This window comes from Fusarium musae, chromosome 7 (genome assembly GCF_019915245.1).
Source record: "Fusarium musae strain F31 chromosome 7, whole genome shotgun sequence".
In the NCBI taxonomy this organism is placed as follows: Eukaryota; Fungi; Ascomycota; class Sordariomycetes; order Hypocreales; family Nectriaceae; genus Fusarium; species Fusarium musae.
In genome coordinates, this window is record NC_058393.1 from 1,246,222 (window position 1) to 1,262,342 (window position 16,121).

The 16,121-nt window shown below is 49.4% G+C and overlaps 6 protein-coding genes across 6 annotated transcripts; 2 read left to right on the forward strand and 4 right to left on the reverse strand.

The window, feature by feature from the left end:
• Window positions 1–990: 990 nt before the first annotated feature.
• J7337_009580 (uncharacterized protein) lies at window positions 991–1,969 on the reverse strand (the record flags this gene model as incomplete). The annotated part of the gene is made up of 2 exons (XM_044827175.1): window positions 991–1,331; window positions 1,384–1,969. 2 exons carry the CDS (start codon window positions 1,967–1,969, stop codon window positions 991–993), a joined length of 927 nt encoding a protein of 308 aa, XP_044677769.1.
• A 2,916-nt stretch (window positions 1,970–4,885) lies between these two features.
• Window positions 4,886–6,261, forward strand: J7337_009581 (uncharacterized protein; the record flags this gene model as incomplete). Its single annotated transcript, XM_044827176.1, has 3 exons — window positions 4,886–4,936; window positions 5,001–5,540; window positions 5,596–6,261. The coding sequence occupies 3 exons, from the start codon at window positions 4,886–4,888 to the stop codon at window positions 6,259–6,261; spliced, it is 1,257 nt and encodes a 418-aa protein (XP_044677770.1).
• Window positions 6,262–6,867: 606 nt separating this feature from the next.
• J7337_009582 (uncharacterized protein) lies at window positions 6,868–8,381 on the reverse strand (the record flags this gene model as incomplete). Its single annotated transcript, XM_044827177.1, has 2 exons — window positions 6,868–7,890; window positions 7,950–8,381. The coding sequence occupies 2 exons, from the start codon at window positions 8,379–8,381 to the stop codon at window positions 6,868–6,870; spliced, it is 1,455 nt and encodes a 484-aa protein (XP_044677771.1).
• Window positions 8,382–9,247: 866 nt separating this feature from the next.
• On the forward strand, window positions 9,248–9,694 carry J7337_009583 (uncharacterized protein; the record flags this gene model as incomplete). The annotated part of the gene is made up of 3 exons (XM_044827178.1): window positions 9,248–9,261; window positions 9,354–9,461; window positions 9,526–9,694. The coding sequence occupies 3 exons, from the start codon at window positions 9,248–9,250 to the stop codon at window positions 9,692–9,694; spliced, it is 291 nt and encodes a 96-aa protein (XP_044677772.1).
• An 895-nt stretch (window positions 9,695–10,589) lies between these two features.
• Window positions 10,590–12,167, reverse strand: J7337_009584 (uncharacterized protein; the record flags this gene model as incomplete). The annotated part of the gene is made up of 1 exon (XM_044827179.1): window positions 10,590–12,167. One exon carries the CDS (start codon window positions 12,165–12,167, stop codon window positions 10,590–10,592), a length of 1,578 nt encoding a protein of 525 aa, XP_044677773.1.
• A 2,657-nt stretch (window positions 12,168–14,824) lies between these two features.
• On the reverse strand, window positions 14,825–15,513 carry J7337_009585 (uncharacterized protein; the record flags this gene model as incomplete). Its single annotated transcript, XM_044827180.1, has 2 exons — window positions 14,825–14,927; window positions 14,981–15,513. The coding sequence occupies 2 exons, from the start codon at window positions 15,511–15,513 to the stop codon at window positions 14,825–14,827; spliced, it is 636 nt and encodes a 211-aa protein (XP_044677774.1).
• Between the last annotated feature and the right edge of the window lie 608 nt (window positions 15,514–16,121).

A 16,121-nucleotide genomic window follows, 5' to 3' on the forward strand; every position in this document is an offset into this window, starting at 1 on the left:
AGCGGTGGTTCATTCATCATGTCCACATGCGGACGATATCTCGAGTCCAAGGAAATAGGGTTATGAAACAGGGGAATGCGAAATGAGAGCTACTCATATCCATAAGCAAACATGGAATAGATATTGGACGAAGGAATCTTACATATTCATACTTCAAGTTCCAGCTTGCAGCTTACTTCATGGATACATAGGGTCTGTTAGGTCGGTTCCTGTTAATTTCAGCTCGGAGTGAAGAATGGTTGAACAAGGCAGTGAGGAGGTTCTGCTCATGAAAAACTGCTGCACATCTTGATGTAAGGAGAGGTGGTGGAGGGCCAAGGGGGACCATTTCCCTATGTATTTCTCTGTTGAATAAGACCTGATCTAGCGTTTTAACGCAGCCAGAATAACATTTGGCCATTCCTTGCTCCCCAGCAACATAATGAATAACAGCCATGGCCAAACTTTGAGCGAAGGGCAGAATTTGTCACGGTCAAGTGCACCAGGTTATTTTCTAATACAGCACTCGTAAAAATCATGAATAAGAGAATATGCATGAGCAGACATATTATATGAAGAAAAGTTCTATCAACTCGGTTCAACACTCAAGCTACTGTACCGTATCGCACCGTGAAGCAGATCCGTTACCTCAACCTTCTGCTGGACCGGCGAGTGAATCCATCCACCAACGCCAAGCTACTTGAAACCGTCAAAACCAATGACCAAATCGAATCAAATCAAATCGAATCGGAGACAACATAATCACGCCAGGAGTATACTCATATGCACCAAGAAGGAAACTCTTGATACTCTGCTCTCTCCTGGTTATGGGATTGTCGCTCCAGAATCCCGCAATCAACAAACAAAAACAAAATAACATGCAAAAACACAACCGAGCTGAATGACAAATATTCACCAAGGGAACATTCGCTAGACGGGATGAGCCAGGGGTATACGTTATGAAGAAGGCAAGTCCGAAGTCAGGGATATTGCTAACGGTGCTTCGTGCTTCTAGCTCGATGCATTGGCAGTTGTGCTCTCCTCTTTGTTGGGCTGTGGAGGCTCGAGGCCTGCATTTTGTGCCACTCGCTTCCAAGTCTCGAGCTCGCGGTACAGACGCTCACATTCCTGCTTAAGTTTGTCGTTGGAAGCACTCAACTCGGTTATAGCTTGCTCTGTAAGCAGCTTCTCGAGAGTCCACTTCTCAATGTTTTGTTGCTCGTTCTCTTTAAGCTGGGAAATGAAGCTGACCGCCCGTTGCAGAATGGAACCTTTGTTCTTCTCACAACCAGGGACGATCTTAGCTAGCTCGTTGATACCTTCATTGATGGTTTCCCGACGGCGACGCTCCACTGGTTTTGATTAGTATATTTGAAGACAATTCGACATATGAGATATCCATACCTTCTTTGTGATTATCCTTTCGCATCTTGTGCCACTCTTCTGATCCGACTGTTGGTTTGGGGTTGGGGGCTGCGGGATTGTATCGCGGTGGCTGGTGCGGAACACCATTAGGTGGTGTATGTTGATGCTGAGGAGGGGCGACTTGAGGGGGCTCCATGATACTGTCAACTGTGGGTGTCACATCGGGGTTGAAAGTTGGATCATGGCCATGCTCGGGATCAGTGGCTGCCTGGGCTGCAAATTGCTCTTCTGTTGAGGGTGGAACATGCAGGGTTGGGTACATGCCCAAGGCAGCCTGTGCGGTGCTGGTAGCACTGGTAGGATCCGGAGCTTCGGGGTGATCGTGGTCTGCTTGGGCGGCCTGCTGCAGAGCGTTGAAGTCGGCGACGTTGACGCCATTGGCGTTAACGGCCTGGCTCTCCATGGCACTGTCGATGAAGGAGGCGGGGTCGGCAGACATGTGGGCAGCTGGGGCAGGGCGTTTATTCCTGGCGAGATCAGGACTGCCGGATTCGCGCTTCCGCTTCTGACCAGGGGAGCCGGTCAGGCTGGAGAGGTCAGGCTGTTCGGCAAGAACTTCAGCCATGGTTCAGTCGCGAGAGAATTATCGAAAGAAAAAAACAAGTGGTTTTTTTGATAGACGGTACGGGCTTGTTCGATCAACAGCGCTCGCCAAGATTAAAGAGGCTGAGTGCAAAGCTTGATGATGTCGAGGCCACAGATGAGAGACGTTGACAATCAATCAAAGATCTGGATAGGGAAGGGCAGTTAGAATAAACTCGCTGCAGAATTAAGCTACGGGTAGATGAAGTGTGAGAGAGAGGAAGAGCAAGGGGATCCGGCCTCGAGTGACGGAGAAGAGGTTGAGCGAGCATCTGTTGGTTGAGTGACAGCGTCAACTGTAACACGTGCCCATGATGTGCTAGTCTTGTCGTCGAAGAGGGCCTGAATCTTTGTATGAAGCATGGGCAGAAGAGAAAGCATTGTAGGTTGTGGCTCGCTTGAGAAGTGAATGTGAGAGTCGCGATGACTGAGCGTGAGAGAAAGACATGATGCGATGCGCCTGTGCTGATTCAGTCGCTCTTTTTATGAGGGATGAAAACAGCGAGCAAAGGAAGATGCTGGCTGGGACGCGCAGGCAGGCACAAGAGTACATTTATGCGATGCTCATGATGGCAGTCGACGTACAGTTGTGACTGTGAACCATGGTGGGATGATTTGTGTTGATGATTCAAGCAAGCAAACAGTGAAGATGCTGCCACTTGGCAAGATGCATTCATTCATTCATTTCATTTCGTTGCGTTGCGTTGCATCGTCAATCCTCATTCCATGAGCGCAAATACTTTGCAAAAGCCCATTTCTGAGTGCAGAGGCTCGAGTTGCATTGTTGCGTCGTCGTGCAGATCATTAAATCAAATGTATCGTGAAGTGAATGAGATGCATGAAAGCGACATACCTCCCAGATCATGTGCTTCGAGGCGTGATCGTGCGAGATCACGAGTTTTCTCGTCTCACGTGTTTGCCTTGGTGGGATCTACCTCGTGATATCGCGCGAGTCCCAGTTGATAAGTCGGCAACTTCGCGTCTGTATGTAAATGAATGGAACCAGGACCAATACGCAGCAAACGAATTTAAATTGAAAAAAGGAGGAGGAATAAATCCTGGGTCTCTGATACGCGTTCGGATCCAGATAAAGACGCGAGGATCTTTATGTTACTAAAGGGGAAGAACGAGTCCTCTCCCCGACGAAAATGGACGCTTCTTTGGCTGGACACGCAGCAGCTGGGAACTGACGCTGGGAGTGAGCGAGTCGGGTCACGCGGCGGAGGAAGAGGGTGAACACGTGCAAGTGGGTGAGGCTGGTAAGATAAATAAGTCGACGCGAGTGAGAGGGGGGGGGGGGGGAGATGATTGCCTGAGGCCGAAATAAGTGGCCGAGATGGGAGAGGGCGGCCAATAGGATGGTCAGGTGGGCCACATAGGCTCTGAGATGGGGGGGGGAAACAGGCAGACAAGGAACCTGGAAAGGGCGAAGGCGTTATGAATGTGGAAAGTGCTAAGGTAGGGAGTTAGTTGTTATTTAGTTGTATCTATTGCACCTAGGTGAGTAACTGTATGATATGAGATGAGTTCATACCTAAATCCTACCTACCTTACCTACCTATTCTTGGTTGCTTGCCTATAAATAGGATCATACCTCTTGCCTTATACAAGGTAAAATAGGTAGTACCTTGCTTGTTAGGAAGATTAAGCCAAGAACATCTTACATCTCAACACTAAGTACCTACAATCTACAATGATAATAAGCCTGATCTTCTATTGTCTTGACTTGATTGTCCCTCTCATTGTCAGCTTGCAATAGCTCTCCAAATGCGGAGAATCATTACACAGCACAGGCCAATTAGGGAACCCTCAGGGATAACAAACAATCCCACACAATTACACCACACCACTAGAACATGAGGAGCCGGCATGTAATCACCTGATCCCATCCCACGTACATCACTTGACGCCGAGAGGTGAAACAGGTTGCGTCCTAAGATATCTGCGACAGATGATCCAACCTGGACTCGTCTGACACAGGAGCTGGTTCCAACTGAGGGACCCTAGGACCTCAACAGGTTCAGCTCACTGTGCAATATGCTGTGGTACAAAACCCGAACTGTATCAACACATTTACATAGTATTGAGAGTCGGGAGTCACCTCACTCACAACAATACTGGTATTGACTATTTGATCCCAATAATACACTCACTCATTTGCCTTTGAGCAAGGATAGTTCAGGTTGCACAGAAGAGGCGCTCGAGTATTGGAGTCAAGTCTGCGGTGCATATCCAATACGATCCCCAGACCTCTCAACTGTGAGATATCAGGTTCGATACCGTGTTTCTCCACCATGATCTATGTATCTGCTTCATGCAGCCAGCCGATCTTGTGCTGAACAGACCACTGATAGTTCGCGGCATAAAAGGCATCTTGTCATACCAGATGCAGGTTGATGGTCAACACACAAGGTGGAGGTTGATACGCCAGCCTTGTATGGAGCACTTCCTCCGATTATTGTGGTCTTTATGGAGTAACCGAAAAAATTTGAATGGGAACCTACCCATACTCGGGCAGGAACGCAAATATCTGCGTAGAGATATGGCTAAATTCTCTTTTAATTCTATCCTTGATGCTCTCTCTCCCTCTTCGCTTACAGCGGGAATCACTCCCAAGACGGGGCCCCACATGCCCATGTTCCGAAGGCGGGACGGGGAGTGGGGGACTGCATGATGCACCATGGATTGCACCTGAGGAAGTACGTACCTACCTAGCTTCCATTCCATTGGAGCACCCACCTCATGGCACAACCCACTTCACTTTGACTTCACCTCACGATAACGACTTATCAATCACAATCATCGGAGCTTAATAAGCCTTCCGCCTTCTACGGGCCCTACATGCGATTGTCTACTATCTGAGCAATCGCTCTGTCCATTGCACAAGCAAGCTTTCATAATGGGCGATCACGAAAGTTCCCAGATCAAACATAACGAGCATCTGTTGCTTGTAAGTCCGACTCAACCAAGCTTCCCATCACCGCCTCTCCATCATAACTGATAGTCGACATCAGGACCAACCTTTGCTTCGCCTCCCCTCCGAACTCCTCCGAAAGAACTTCCGCACGGCCCATTTCACGATCGAGAAAGACACAACCGCCATAAAGACATTACTCAAAGATTCAGCCACCGCTGCCGTCTCCGGCCGCGCATCACAGCAAGATGTCCTTCGTAACCTCGACGCAATGGTGTCCCGCATGCGAGGCTTGAAGCGCAAACTCCAAGCAAGCGCCGCCGAGGAGGCTCGTCTGCATGCACAAACAGCTGCCCGCATCTCACATCTCGACGAACTATACAAGATGGATACAGTGGAGGACGTCAAATACGAGCAATGGAGTAGGAAGAGGCTCGATCGCCTTTTAGCGGACTACCTGCTTCGTCATGGTTACAACGATACTGCAAAGGAGTTGGCCGAGCAGCGCGGTATCTCCGATCTCGTTGATATCGACACTTTCGTTGCTGCAAGCCGTATCAGGGATTCTCTTCTGAACCAGAGCGTGGCTGAGGCCCTGGCTTGGTGCAACGATAACAAGAAGGAGTTGAGGAAGATGGAGGTACGTTGCCTAGTCCAAAAAGTCTTCTCGATATCCAAATTCTAATTATTCGCAGAGTAAGCTCGAGTTCATGCTTCGCTTTCAACAATATATTGAGCTGGTACGCTCGCAATCCTCGGCCAAGCTCACTGAAGCCATTGCTCACGCAAAGAAACATCTCATTCCTTACCGGGCCACATTTCCCCGTGAAGTACAGCAGGTCTGTGGTCTGCTTGCATTTCCTCCTGGTGGTGCATCCGCTGCCGCACCCTATGGAGATTTGTATAAGCCCTCCCGCTGGGCTGACCTTGCCGACCTCTTCGCAACAACCCACAATCAACTCCTTGCTCTTCCTGCGGTCCCGCTCCTTCACGTCGCACTTTCTTCTGGTCTATCGGCCCTAAAAACACCTGCATGCCACACGGACCCAATGCACTCATCAGATAGCCCATCTGCCCAAAGCACATCCGATATCGTAGCAGCAGCCTCGAGTCTCGGCCACGGCGTTTGTCCCATTTGTTCCACTGAACTCAACGAGCTTGCCCGGAATGTACCGTACGCTCACCACACTCAGAGTCATGTAGAGCACGATCTCATGCTATTGCCTAATGGTAGCGTCTATGGGAGGGATCGCCTTGAAATACAGGCGAGGAAGAATAATCTGCCTTCCGATCAGGTTAAGGACCTCCGGACAGGCGATATCTTCCCAGTTGAGTCACTGAAAAAGGTTTATATCACATAAACAGTTCATCGCTGGGGACCCACCATGCGTAAAAGAAATTCCCGGCTCGAGATTGGCGTTTACTACATGAACAGGTGTTCCGGTTCTCTTCATATTGTACAATACAAAAAGTCACTGCGAGCCAGGGGCTTAGACATAGCGCTGCCATTCATTTTTGACGGGCATCATGCCATAGCACAACTTAGATTGGACAAATCAAACAACTTTGTGAAGCTCAAATTCGAAGGTGCCAACTCCTAGTTAACCATACAATACAGTATACAACAGCGGCGCCGACACCAACTGGCACGTATGATCCCCTCCCAACCGTCCATCCCGGTCCTTTTTTCCCCATTGAATTCCTGAAACTTCCGAAAGTCATTATATCAAAATCGTAAACCGAGGCAGAATGCATTGAAGCGGGAAGCAAAGAGGCATGCTATCTCACTGGACAAACCCATTTCATGTGGAGAAGCCGATAACTATGCTTTTGGCATAATGAACGTTCGTGACGAAAGAGGAATAGGTTGATGGTAAAGAGTAAAATGCAAGGCATAGAAAACATTAATACTATCGGCAAGTCCATAGCCCTCACCAGTGGGCTAACAGCCCTTGGGAGTGAGCCTCTTATCGGTTTCCGCCGAAAGCGAAGTTGCCAAACACACCACCTCCTCCACCGGGAGTCATAGGCCCAGTGTTGATGATGCCGTTCTGCCCTTGTGGTCCTGGGGTGGTGGCTAACGCAGCATTGGTCGTGTTAGGAGTGCTAGGTCCGTTGCCATTTGTTTGCCCATCGTTTCCGCTTTGCTGGTTCATCATTGACATGACAAGGCTGGCATTTGAGTCAGGGAAACCCAGGCCCCAGACCTTGCCAACATGCTCATCGGGGATATCACCGGCAAATATCTTATCGCGCATAGAGAAGAAGACCTTTCCGGTGAGTAACGAATCAGAGCCTGCTTGGTGGGCAGAGCCAACACGCTTAATCTTGAGGGTTTCGGCAATGTTCTCAAGTCCTGATTTATGTTCAAACTTTTGCAGGATCTCAGTACTACTGGGATCGCTGGGTGTAAGAAGGCCGGAGTTGTGTAACCTGATGGCGTGCTTCATGAGGTGCTTCACATCGTACGTCGTGGGGAAATAGAGCTTCATCTTGTGGTCAAAGTCGACTTCGTCGTTGGGCAATGGTAAGCAGATAAGCAGCTTTGTCAGGTAGCCGAAATCGTAACCGCCATGGAATGATATCCACTTGACGTTGTCGAAGCAGACAAGACCTGAAGGGATCAGAAGGGAGGCAAACTCGTGGGGATCAATACCATCACGTTCGAGAGCATTGAAGTCGATCCCGGCTTGCTGAAGTGACTCGATCGATTTCTCGTTGTACATGTCGTCCTTCAATGAGAACTTAAAGTTGAACTGCCACGAACAAGGGAAAGGAGCATTAGTCGCTGCTCTTTGAGCGGCTGTGCCAAGCTTCAGTTCGCTCGTGGGCCGTGGAGGGGGGGTCTCGCCGTCTTCGTTAAAGAAGGTGAGCCCTATTTGAATGACCCTCAGCATATCGACGTTGGTTCGTAGGCATTGATAGTGATAATCGCTCTTCCCTCTGAATCCTCCCATGGGCCTTGAAACGACACCTGGAAATTCGGTATCCTTTTCACACCCATAAATTAGCACATCTTCAAAAACGATGCTCGTTTCTCGAGCCTTACCATCGCAATGTAAGGATACTTGTCCACCAAGTCTCGCAATACTGCCATTTCTTCGTGCAAATTGTGATTCCATACTTCCCGTATCCTGCCCTTGTTGGGATGTGTCCTGATTCCTGGGTGTTCCATCAACATGTTCTGGTGAACCTGCCCGTGTTGTGGTTGTTGTAGACCGGCTGCAGGGCCATGGAAACCCATTCTTGCACTTTGACTACCAAACCCCGTATCCGCGAACCCCTGGCCATTGAGGCCGGCTGTCGTAAAAGCATTGCTATTGGCAGCAGAGAAGGGTCCCAGTTGTGTGTTGGCATTCAGGTACTGGTTCCCGCCTAAATGTCCACCCTGTTGTTGGGCATGGGAGGGGAAGCCACCCTGGTGGTATGGTGCTGCCACAGCAGGCCCCCCGCCAAAACCCCTAAGCTGCGGTGGCGGCATGTGGTTCTTTCCAGGGAAGTGTTTGTTCCTGTTGAAGGGCTGTCTGGTACCAGTGCCTCGGAAGCGTTGGAGGGGTTGCCAATGTCTGGCTCCTGGATGCAAATGCGATGAGTGCGGGTGGTGCTCGGCGGTAGTCCTCCGTGCTTGGTTTGATTGTGTGCCAGAACCTAAAGGTTCTGAATTCGAGATAGAACTCTCAGTCGCTGGATCGCCCAAGGATGGCTTCTAACGCCCGAATGGTTTCTAACGCGACGATTTGAAGTGATACGTGTTACCTCGACTACCACGACCGTTGGTCATTGAGACAACGTGAGAGTATTGCCAAGATTACAAAGTATTTCCCTGATCTTCTCGGGTGGCTGCGATAGCGATAGATGTCGTTCAATGCTGTCGGTGGTATATGTGATTTCGGTTCGAATGGTGGAGAGGAGTGATGATAGAGATAAAGATATGCGCCGACTGGGTTCCTCGTCGAAGGTGATAAAAAGCTTCGCTAGTTACTCGGGGTCGGCCTCTTCCTTTCTGAGATTCTATAAAAAGCGTCGAATGTCCTTTAGAAGGTGTAAAGTCTGAATAAGTCAATCGATGGCATAGAATACGTCCTCTAGTTACACTCTGGAGGGCAGAGGTGAGGAGGGCGGGTGAATCAATTGGTCCGTGCGTCATATCGGAGGAACCAGTCAACTTTGATCCGATCCGTACTCTAGTCTATGTACGTTCTAGCCCACTCCAGTTTAACCTACCTAACCTATACCTCAGTGACGGGGGGAACATCAATCACTAAGGTCGAATTGGCTCGCTCTCCATTCGCCCATTTCATTTGTCGTCAGATCCAACCATCATCAGAATCTCTCCTTCAGCCCACGATGCTTGCCACGAGGTACGGCGCACACTCACACAGCTGCTATTATCTCAATTGGCGCAACCAATTGCTGAGAATGGACTCGGTTTGCTAATATATTCGCCATGTAGAGTGCTACGAGCCGCCGCGGGCGGTCCCAAGCCCAACATCACCGGCTTCAACATGCGGGCGTTCCAAGCATCAACCGGCCAGCCTCGATACGATCCCTGGGAGCGAAAGTCCGTAATCCCTTGCTGACACGCCTGAACAAAATAGAGCCAATGTACTGACCCTCCTCTGCAGCGAGGCCTGGCGATACCAGGGTCCTTATAGCCGCTGGAACCGTCTCAAGGGCGGTTTCCCCGGTCTCGGTATCGCGACAGTCGCTTTCACCGCTTACTGCGGATACGAATACTTCTTCCTCGAGGACGAGCACCACCACGGAGAGGCGCATGGAGAAGAGCACCACTAGAGTGCATGGATACGACGATTGAGGGAGCGGATTCAGTTGGAATGCAACTATCCGGAGGTGAGAAGTTTTGTACATATACCTCCCGCGGCGAGGACGGTGTTTGATCAGATTATGGAACCATCAATCAAAAGAATATCAAAACAAGAAGCGGAAGGACTGGCCTTTATGACTTTATCATGATCTTGCTGTGGTATTGGAATCAACTGGAAAGCCAATACATCAAAGGCATCAAGAACCTTTTCACCGGATAGGCAACATGCCTTGTTGGTGACACGTGTTTGCCAGGGCTTTCTTTTCTTTTGCCAAACTGCAATGATTGTCAGTGCAGATGGTATGAAGACCACTAGTGTATATGCTCACCCTCCCAATTATTGGGTCGATTGCTTGGTCGATTGCTCAGTCACTTGCAAAGCTTAGGTGTGCTTTGTGTCACAATGAACGAAGCAGAATGAACTCGAGAAGATATGAACATCTCGGGTCTTGACCAATCTGTGAATATATATGCCATGAGCCGACTTTCAAGACAGGTAGACCCGGTTCAAGGACCACGCTCAGAAAATGATTGATCAAGATATCAAATTCATTCAATTTGGTAGTTCAAGCCAAGATAAAAAGGTATCCCCCAAGACTATCCTGTCTCTATGCTAACGAAGGTAAAATTGGTCTTCAGACCCTATGCAGAATGGTATCAAATGCCCAGAAAACGCCACCGTATGTCCATTTCGGCTATAGCCCACAACTCCAATAAAAGAATAAACAACGGCCATCCGAGGCCACAGAAGACGGTACCTTGTAACCATAACGCCGTTTTCCCGATGTGATAATGCAGCTGCCGAGCACCCATCGAGGGTCTCGGGTTAGGTCATCATGATTCGGGTCGCAGCTCAAGACTGTCTCATAAGCCGAGACCATTGACAGCATCGAGGGCGCCCTCCACCGCTGTTTCTAATTCTTCCACTCTGACCTTCAGCCCCTTGTTCTCGTCCTTGAGAAGACTGACAGTATCCCAAGCCATACTGGCGGTTTGCCCTTGGCAGTTGAGGCAAGTCGCGGGCGCAGGCTTAGGCTTGTCGCTCGATATGCCCCGGATGAGTTTTTGAAACGCGCCCATTTGAGCGTTGTTGGTGTTTCTTGCGGCAGCACTACCAGCGGCACGAGGAGGCTCCAGTGTAACGGGCTTAGGATGAACAACAGGGTTGATCTCAGATATGTTGGTACATATTGTTGGGCTGCGGGATCGCGAGAAGACACTGGCCTCATCTACGCTCTCATCATCAGATGAGGTCGACGTACTCTTTCGCCAGCGTTTTAGTCGATCCTCATCGACGCCCAGATCTTCTGATACGATCGAAGCTGCTGAGGTCATGTTCTCTTTCTCGCCATTAGTCGCCTCATCTGCGCGGTCCTTTTCATTTGCCAAGCGGTTGAGCAAGTACTCGATCATAGCATCTCGCTCTGCCATGAGGGTAGCCTGTTCCTCGAGTTGCTTCTCGAGCTGTTGGATCCTGGTTTCAGACTCACTCTTGTGGAAAATTTGGATATCACGCTCAGCCTGGAGCTCCCTGAATTCTGTTGTGCGTTGCTCATAAGCAGCCTGGAACTTGCTCAGCAGACCAGTGGCGTTCATCTGCAGGTTTTTGAAAGCGGATGGCGAGAAAGCTGTGCCTTCGACAGGAAGGCCGTTGGGGAATAGACCCTTTTCGATGTCGAGATTCATGAGGGCCTCATTTTGTTCCTCCGAGGGACATGCAGTAGGTGAAGAAGTAAGGGAGCCGAAAAAGTTGAAACGAGAAGAAGTTGGTGTGGATGGCTTGGCCGATGATGTACTGCGTGGTTGAGGTTCTGGGGCGGTTGTGGATAAGGGTGAAGGTGCATTAGATCGGGAGAACCAAGTTGAGAAGCCGTTTCGGGGAGTTTCCTCTACAACAGCAGGCAGACTTGGCCGAGTTTTGGAGGCAGCAGGCCTCTTGTCACCGGTGAACGACATGTCGACAGAAAGCGGTCTAGGCCGGTCGCTGGAGATCTTGTAGAGCTGCGATTCAATGTCCAAGTTGTGGTCGCCCAAGTTGATAGAGTGGCGCAGAGGTGACTGAAGTTTAGGAGAAGTAGGTTCTACATGAAGACTGGAATCGCGGGTTCGAACAGAGGAGCTGGGAGGGTGATGGGCTGTCGTAGGAGGTGTCACTGAGAGAGGAGCCAGAGGAGGAGTTGAACGGGGAGTCGACTGAGCAGCGCTGGGTGTCTGGAGAGCCGCGGGGGAAAGGCGGAGGGAGGTGGTTTCTGATAGATTGTTCTTTCTGGGTTTGTTTGTCACAGCAGCTCGCCTCCGGGCGGTCGAGGCGCGAACACTGGAGCCATACGACGCTTGGGAGCTCGGCCCCGTTAGACGCGAATGATATTCAATGGGAAACTGTCCATGCTCCTCCTCGGCAGCTCGATCCTCAACGAGCCCCTGGGGATCCAGAGGCTGCATAATCGCCTAATGTTTCGGTTCCAAGGGGTTTGGGAGATTTGACGGAACAGGGGTCCAGAGAAAGGAACCCAGTTTGACAAGCACTAGAAGAACACTAGTAGCGGCGATGGTATTGATATATATTGGGTGGATAATAGCTGAGGTGCTTCAAATCGATTGTGTCGAGGGAGAGCAGTCAAGAAGAGAGTTGGCGGTGGTTTATGGCGGGCGAGGAGGCCATAGATATCAACCTTGACACCACAGTTTGCTGCGCGTGGCCGGGTTCGGCTGACGAGGAGCCGACTATGCAGTGACACCTAAGAAACCAGACCCTACAGTAGGTACCATACACCTCCTCCACTCTGCGGATAGTTAGTTAGACGGACGGGTATGGTTGGGCAACTTGGGATATGCTTCTGACGGTGGATTTGTTTGGAGAGAATTGAGTGGTCGAGGTATTTGAGGGGTCCTTTAGTGGCCAACAAACTTGTACCAATGGGGTAATCCTGCAGCCCCAGAATGACACAGCTCCAAAAGACCATCAGGTCCATCTATAAAATATGACCGTATCTGCATTTCTGAGAAAGACGTTCCAATTGTCTTTGAAACCCTTTCCGGAAAAAAACACTGCAAAATGTCGTCTGGTAGTGTCTCACTACCAACAGTTGGCGAGCAAGCCAGCCGAGCTTGGTAACGCCCTAGCGTTGATCCCTGAATGCTGTGGAATGCAGAGCCACGCCACTGTCTCTAATGGCACTTTATCATTATTGTCGGCTTGACTTGACGTAGGTAGCTGGAGGTTGGACATGTTGTATTACGTTCCATTGTTAGCAGAGTCATGAATGACATATTCATGACAATGGTTGATCGGGGGATCTTGACTCAATATTGCCCTTGTGTGGAAATCCCTCGTTATCGAGTCGAGTCCATTATAATCAATCATGGTCACAAGATAAGGCACTGGAGGATCAATGCAACCAACCTTACCCATATAAATCATGCAGTATCACTATCACCTGCATAGCACTACTGCATAAAGGAGCCCTTCCCGAACGGCTCCAACCCCACACGCCTTTGTCTCTGTCTTTGTCTTTGTCTTTGTCTTTGTCTTTGTCTTTGCCTTGCCTTGTCTCGGCCTCCTCCACTGTCTGGCCTGTCGTTCTAGGCTGTCCTACGCGGGCGGGACGGGAACCTGCAGAAATGCAAAAGCAAAGTTTCTACCTTAATCTAGGTTCGTAGGGCCATCTCAAGCTTTTCCACGCATTTTCGCCCACAAGCCCACAAGCCCACAAGCCCGGTCAAACTCAGACCACTTCTTGGCGAGTCCAGGCCGTTCCTTTGTCCGTCTGGTTCCTTAAATTCATCCTAGAACAGGAACAGACTTTCGCGCCGGCACGTTGGTGAACTCGATTGCCACGATCTATAACGCCTTGTGGCTGCACAAGATCAAGAAACCCCGGTAGAGATCTCCCTTCGATTTTCCAAGACCATTGATGATGACCGTGGTGTGTCACTTTCACTATAGTGGAAACTTGGATACACATCACGTATGCTCCCTGATTGTTGTATTGGACATTCTTTTATAGCACTATTCGAAAGATGCCATGTTTGCTTGCCCAGACAGTGGTAGCAATCCCACCTGGCAGTAGGTACAGTAGGCAGGGCGACATGGACGATAAACTATGGCGTCAAGTTGCCTCCCCAGCTTCTCAAAGTTGTGGAGTTTGAAGACACAGTCTAGGCCTAGGGAGTAAACAGGATCTATCTAGACTGCCTGATGTCTCGGCCGCTTCAGGATGAACGGTATTGGCGACTATCTACCACACAAATTCCAGCTCTTTCAGCTGGATTATTTTGACAACTGAGAGCCCCGCGTGTCGTTTATACAGACAGGCTACCTATCGTCACAATCCCACCTACCGACCTTGCTAGAACAGCTTCAATAGCCTAAATGGCCTACTCGTGCGGTTTTACCATCTTGGTCAGTGTCTTTGTTTGCGGGAACAAACACCAATCTCTTAATTCAGCTGCCTTGCTTAGGTTTGCAGACTGGTAGACATGCTATAGAACTTACCTAGTAGCCGATCCAAACTAGGTACTCACGCAACGACCTAGAGTTGGTTCTTTGAACTTGTGCCTACAAAGTCTCAACCTCCAACATCATAATGGACTTACTCACTTGGAACTTTCATTGCCTAGGGTGGAAGAAAACTTGGGGCCTTCTAGTTAATATATAGTAATATATTTCTTCAAAGTCTAATAGATCCTAGACAACAAAAAGACTTTGGTAACTTAGTATAAGTTTAGGATACACTTTAAATATCAAATTTTGATCCCATGATAAAAAAGACTTGGGTAAATTGAGGTGAGACTTGGCTGGCCTCTAGAATACTTTACTATTTTTGATATATCTGAAGTTTTCCTGCTCCCTGAGGCCTGTCTACTGACTTAAAAAGACTTCACGGCTCCATGGTCACAAGAACCATCATACTGAGAGGGCAAGAAAAGTATACTCAAATGAACTCCCTACCATCTACTGGTATAAAGATACTTGCAGCCTGCATTGACCATACGTCCAACCGATCTATAATAATGATAACAGCAAACCAAACTCCTGACCTCAAAAGATCCACACAACCATCACCAGTTTTTCCTCTGAGTTGTTCAATGGTTGACAATTATGCCTGGCTAGTTCGGCCACTGTTGGGGCCAGTAGATGCATCCCAGTCCTTTGGTGTGTCCAGGGCCGCAGCCAGCAAAGTGATGAAGATGCCGAGCAGCCTGGGGATATGGTCAGTAATTGCAGGCCCCTACACTGCCGTAATCACACTTACAGGTTAAAATGTGCCATAATCGCTCCTCCCCTGCCCATGGGCCAGTTATTATTCCTGAAGGGTGCGATAAATGTGACAGCATGGGCGTAGGTGAGGTAGAAGATGACCAAGAATACGGAGGTTGCCGTGCCGATAACCCGGAAAACGTAGCGAGCAACGCGGTGATTGAAGGACCGAATCTTGGTGAAGAGGAGAAGGATGGCGATGGAGGTAATGACCCATGTGATACCAGCGAGAGCAGCGAGGAGCACGTATGGTCGTGCTGAATTACTCGCGAGGTTGAAAGGCCCAGAGACAGTGACAGGTGGAAGCTGACATAGGGAATCAGGAAAAGACGGAGGCCACGGGCCATCGGAATCAGTTAGAAAGGGGATCTCGATTACGGTCTTGGAGCCCTCGTCTAGCAAGGGCCAGAATTGGCCAGCAGCGACCATGGATAGGATAAGTGTAAGGAAATTAGTAAGGGCGAAGAGGGATAGGAAGGCCAGAAGGATGATGCCGCCTGCGCGGCCAGCACGTTTGGGTTGATTCATCTTTACAAAGAACAGAAAAAGTGTAGTGATGTCGGATAATGGCAGATCTTGATGAATGTCTTGGGGGCCAAGAAAGGGGGATGACGACGATGACGATGATGATGATGATGATGATGAGAAGAAGAAAAGCTCAGAGGGTCGAGTAAATGTGGTTTTAACCATCCTTCGATGCCTGAGTACATTCCTTCGTCTGATAAGAATAGGAGGTAGATGGAGGCAGTTACAGATGACTTCACGGGGGGGGGGGGGGGGGGGCAGAATGGAAGTTGACACTCCCCTCCTGGATTGTTATCTGCAACTTCCTCAGTACCTAACCGAGATATCTACCTTCCTGGGATACCTTATCATCGCATACCTTACCATCGCATGCCTTATTGAATGGAAGGGAGGCACGACCCAAGACCGAGTTCTCCTCAACATTCTGGTTGTTACATTAATACCTATCTGCATAAGGTAGGTGGCTGCTGTTACGGGGTTCCGAAGTTTCTCGAATTGGATGCCTGTGGCCTTTATTTCTCCCGGCGAAGCAAGAAATCCGCCTCAGGGAGGGGGTTTCTATTCTTTTGGAGTTGAGATATCTTGCTGTCTTCGACCACTTCCCTAGAGAA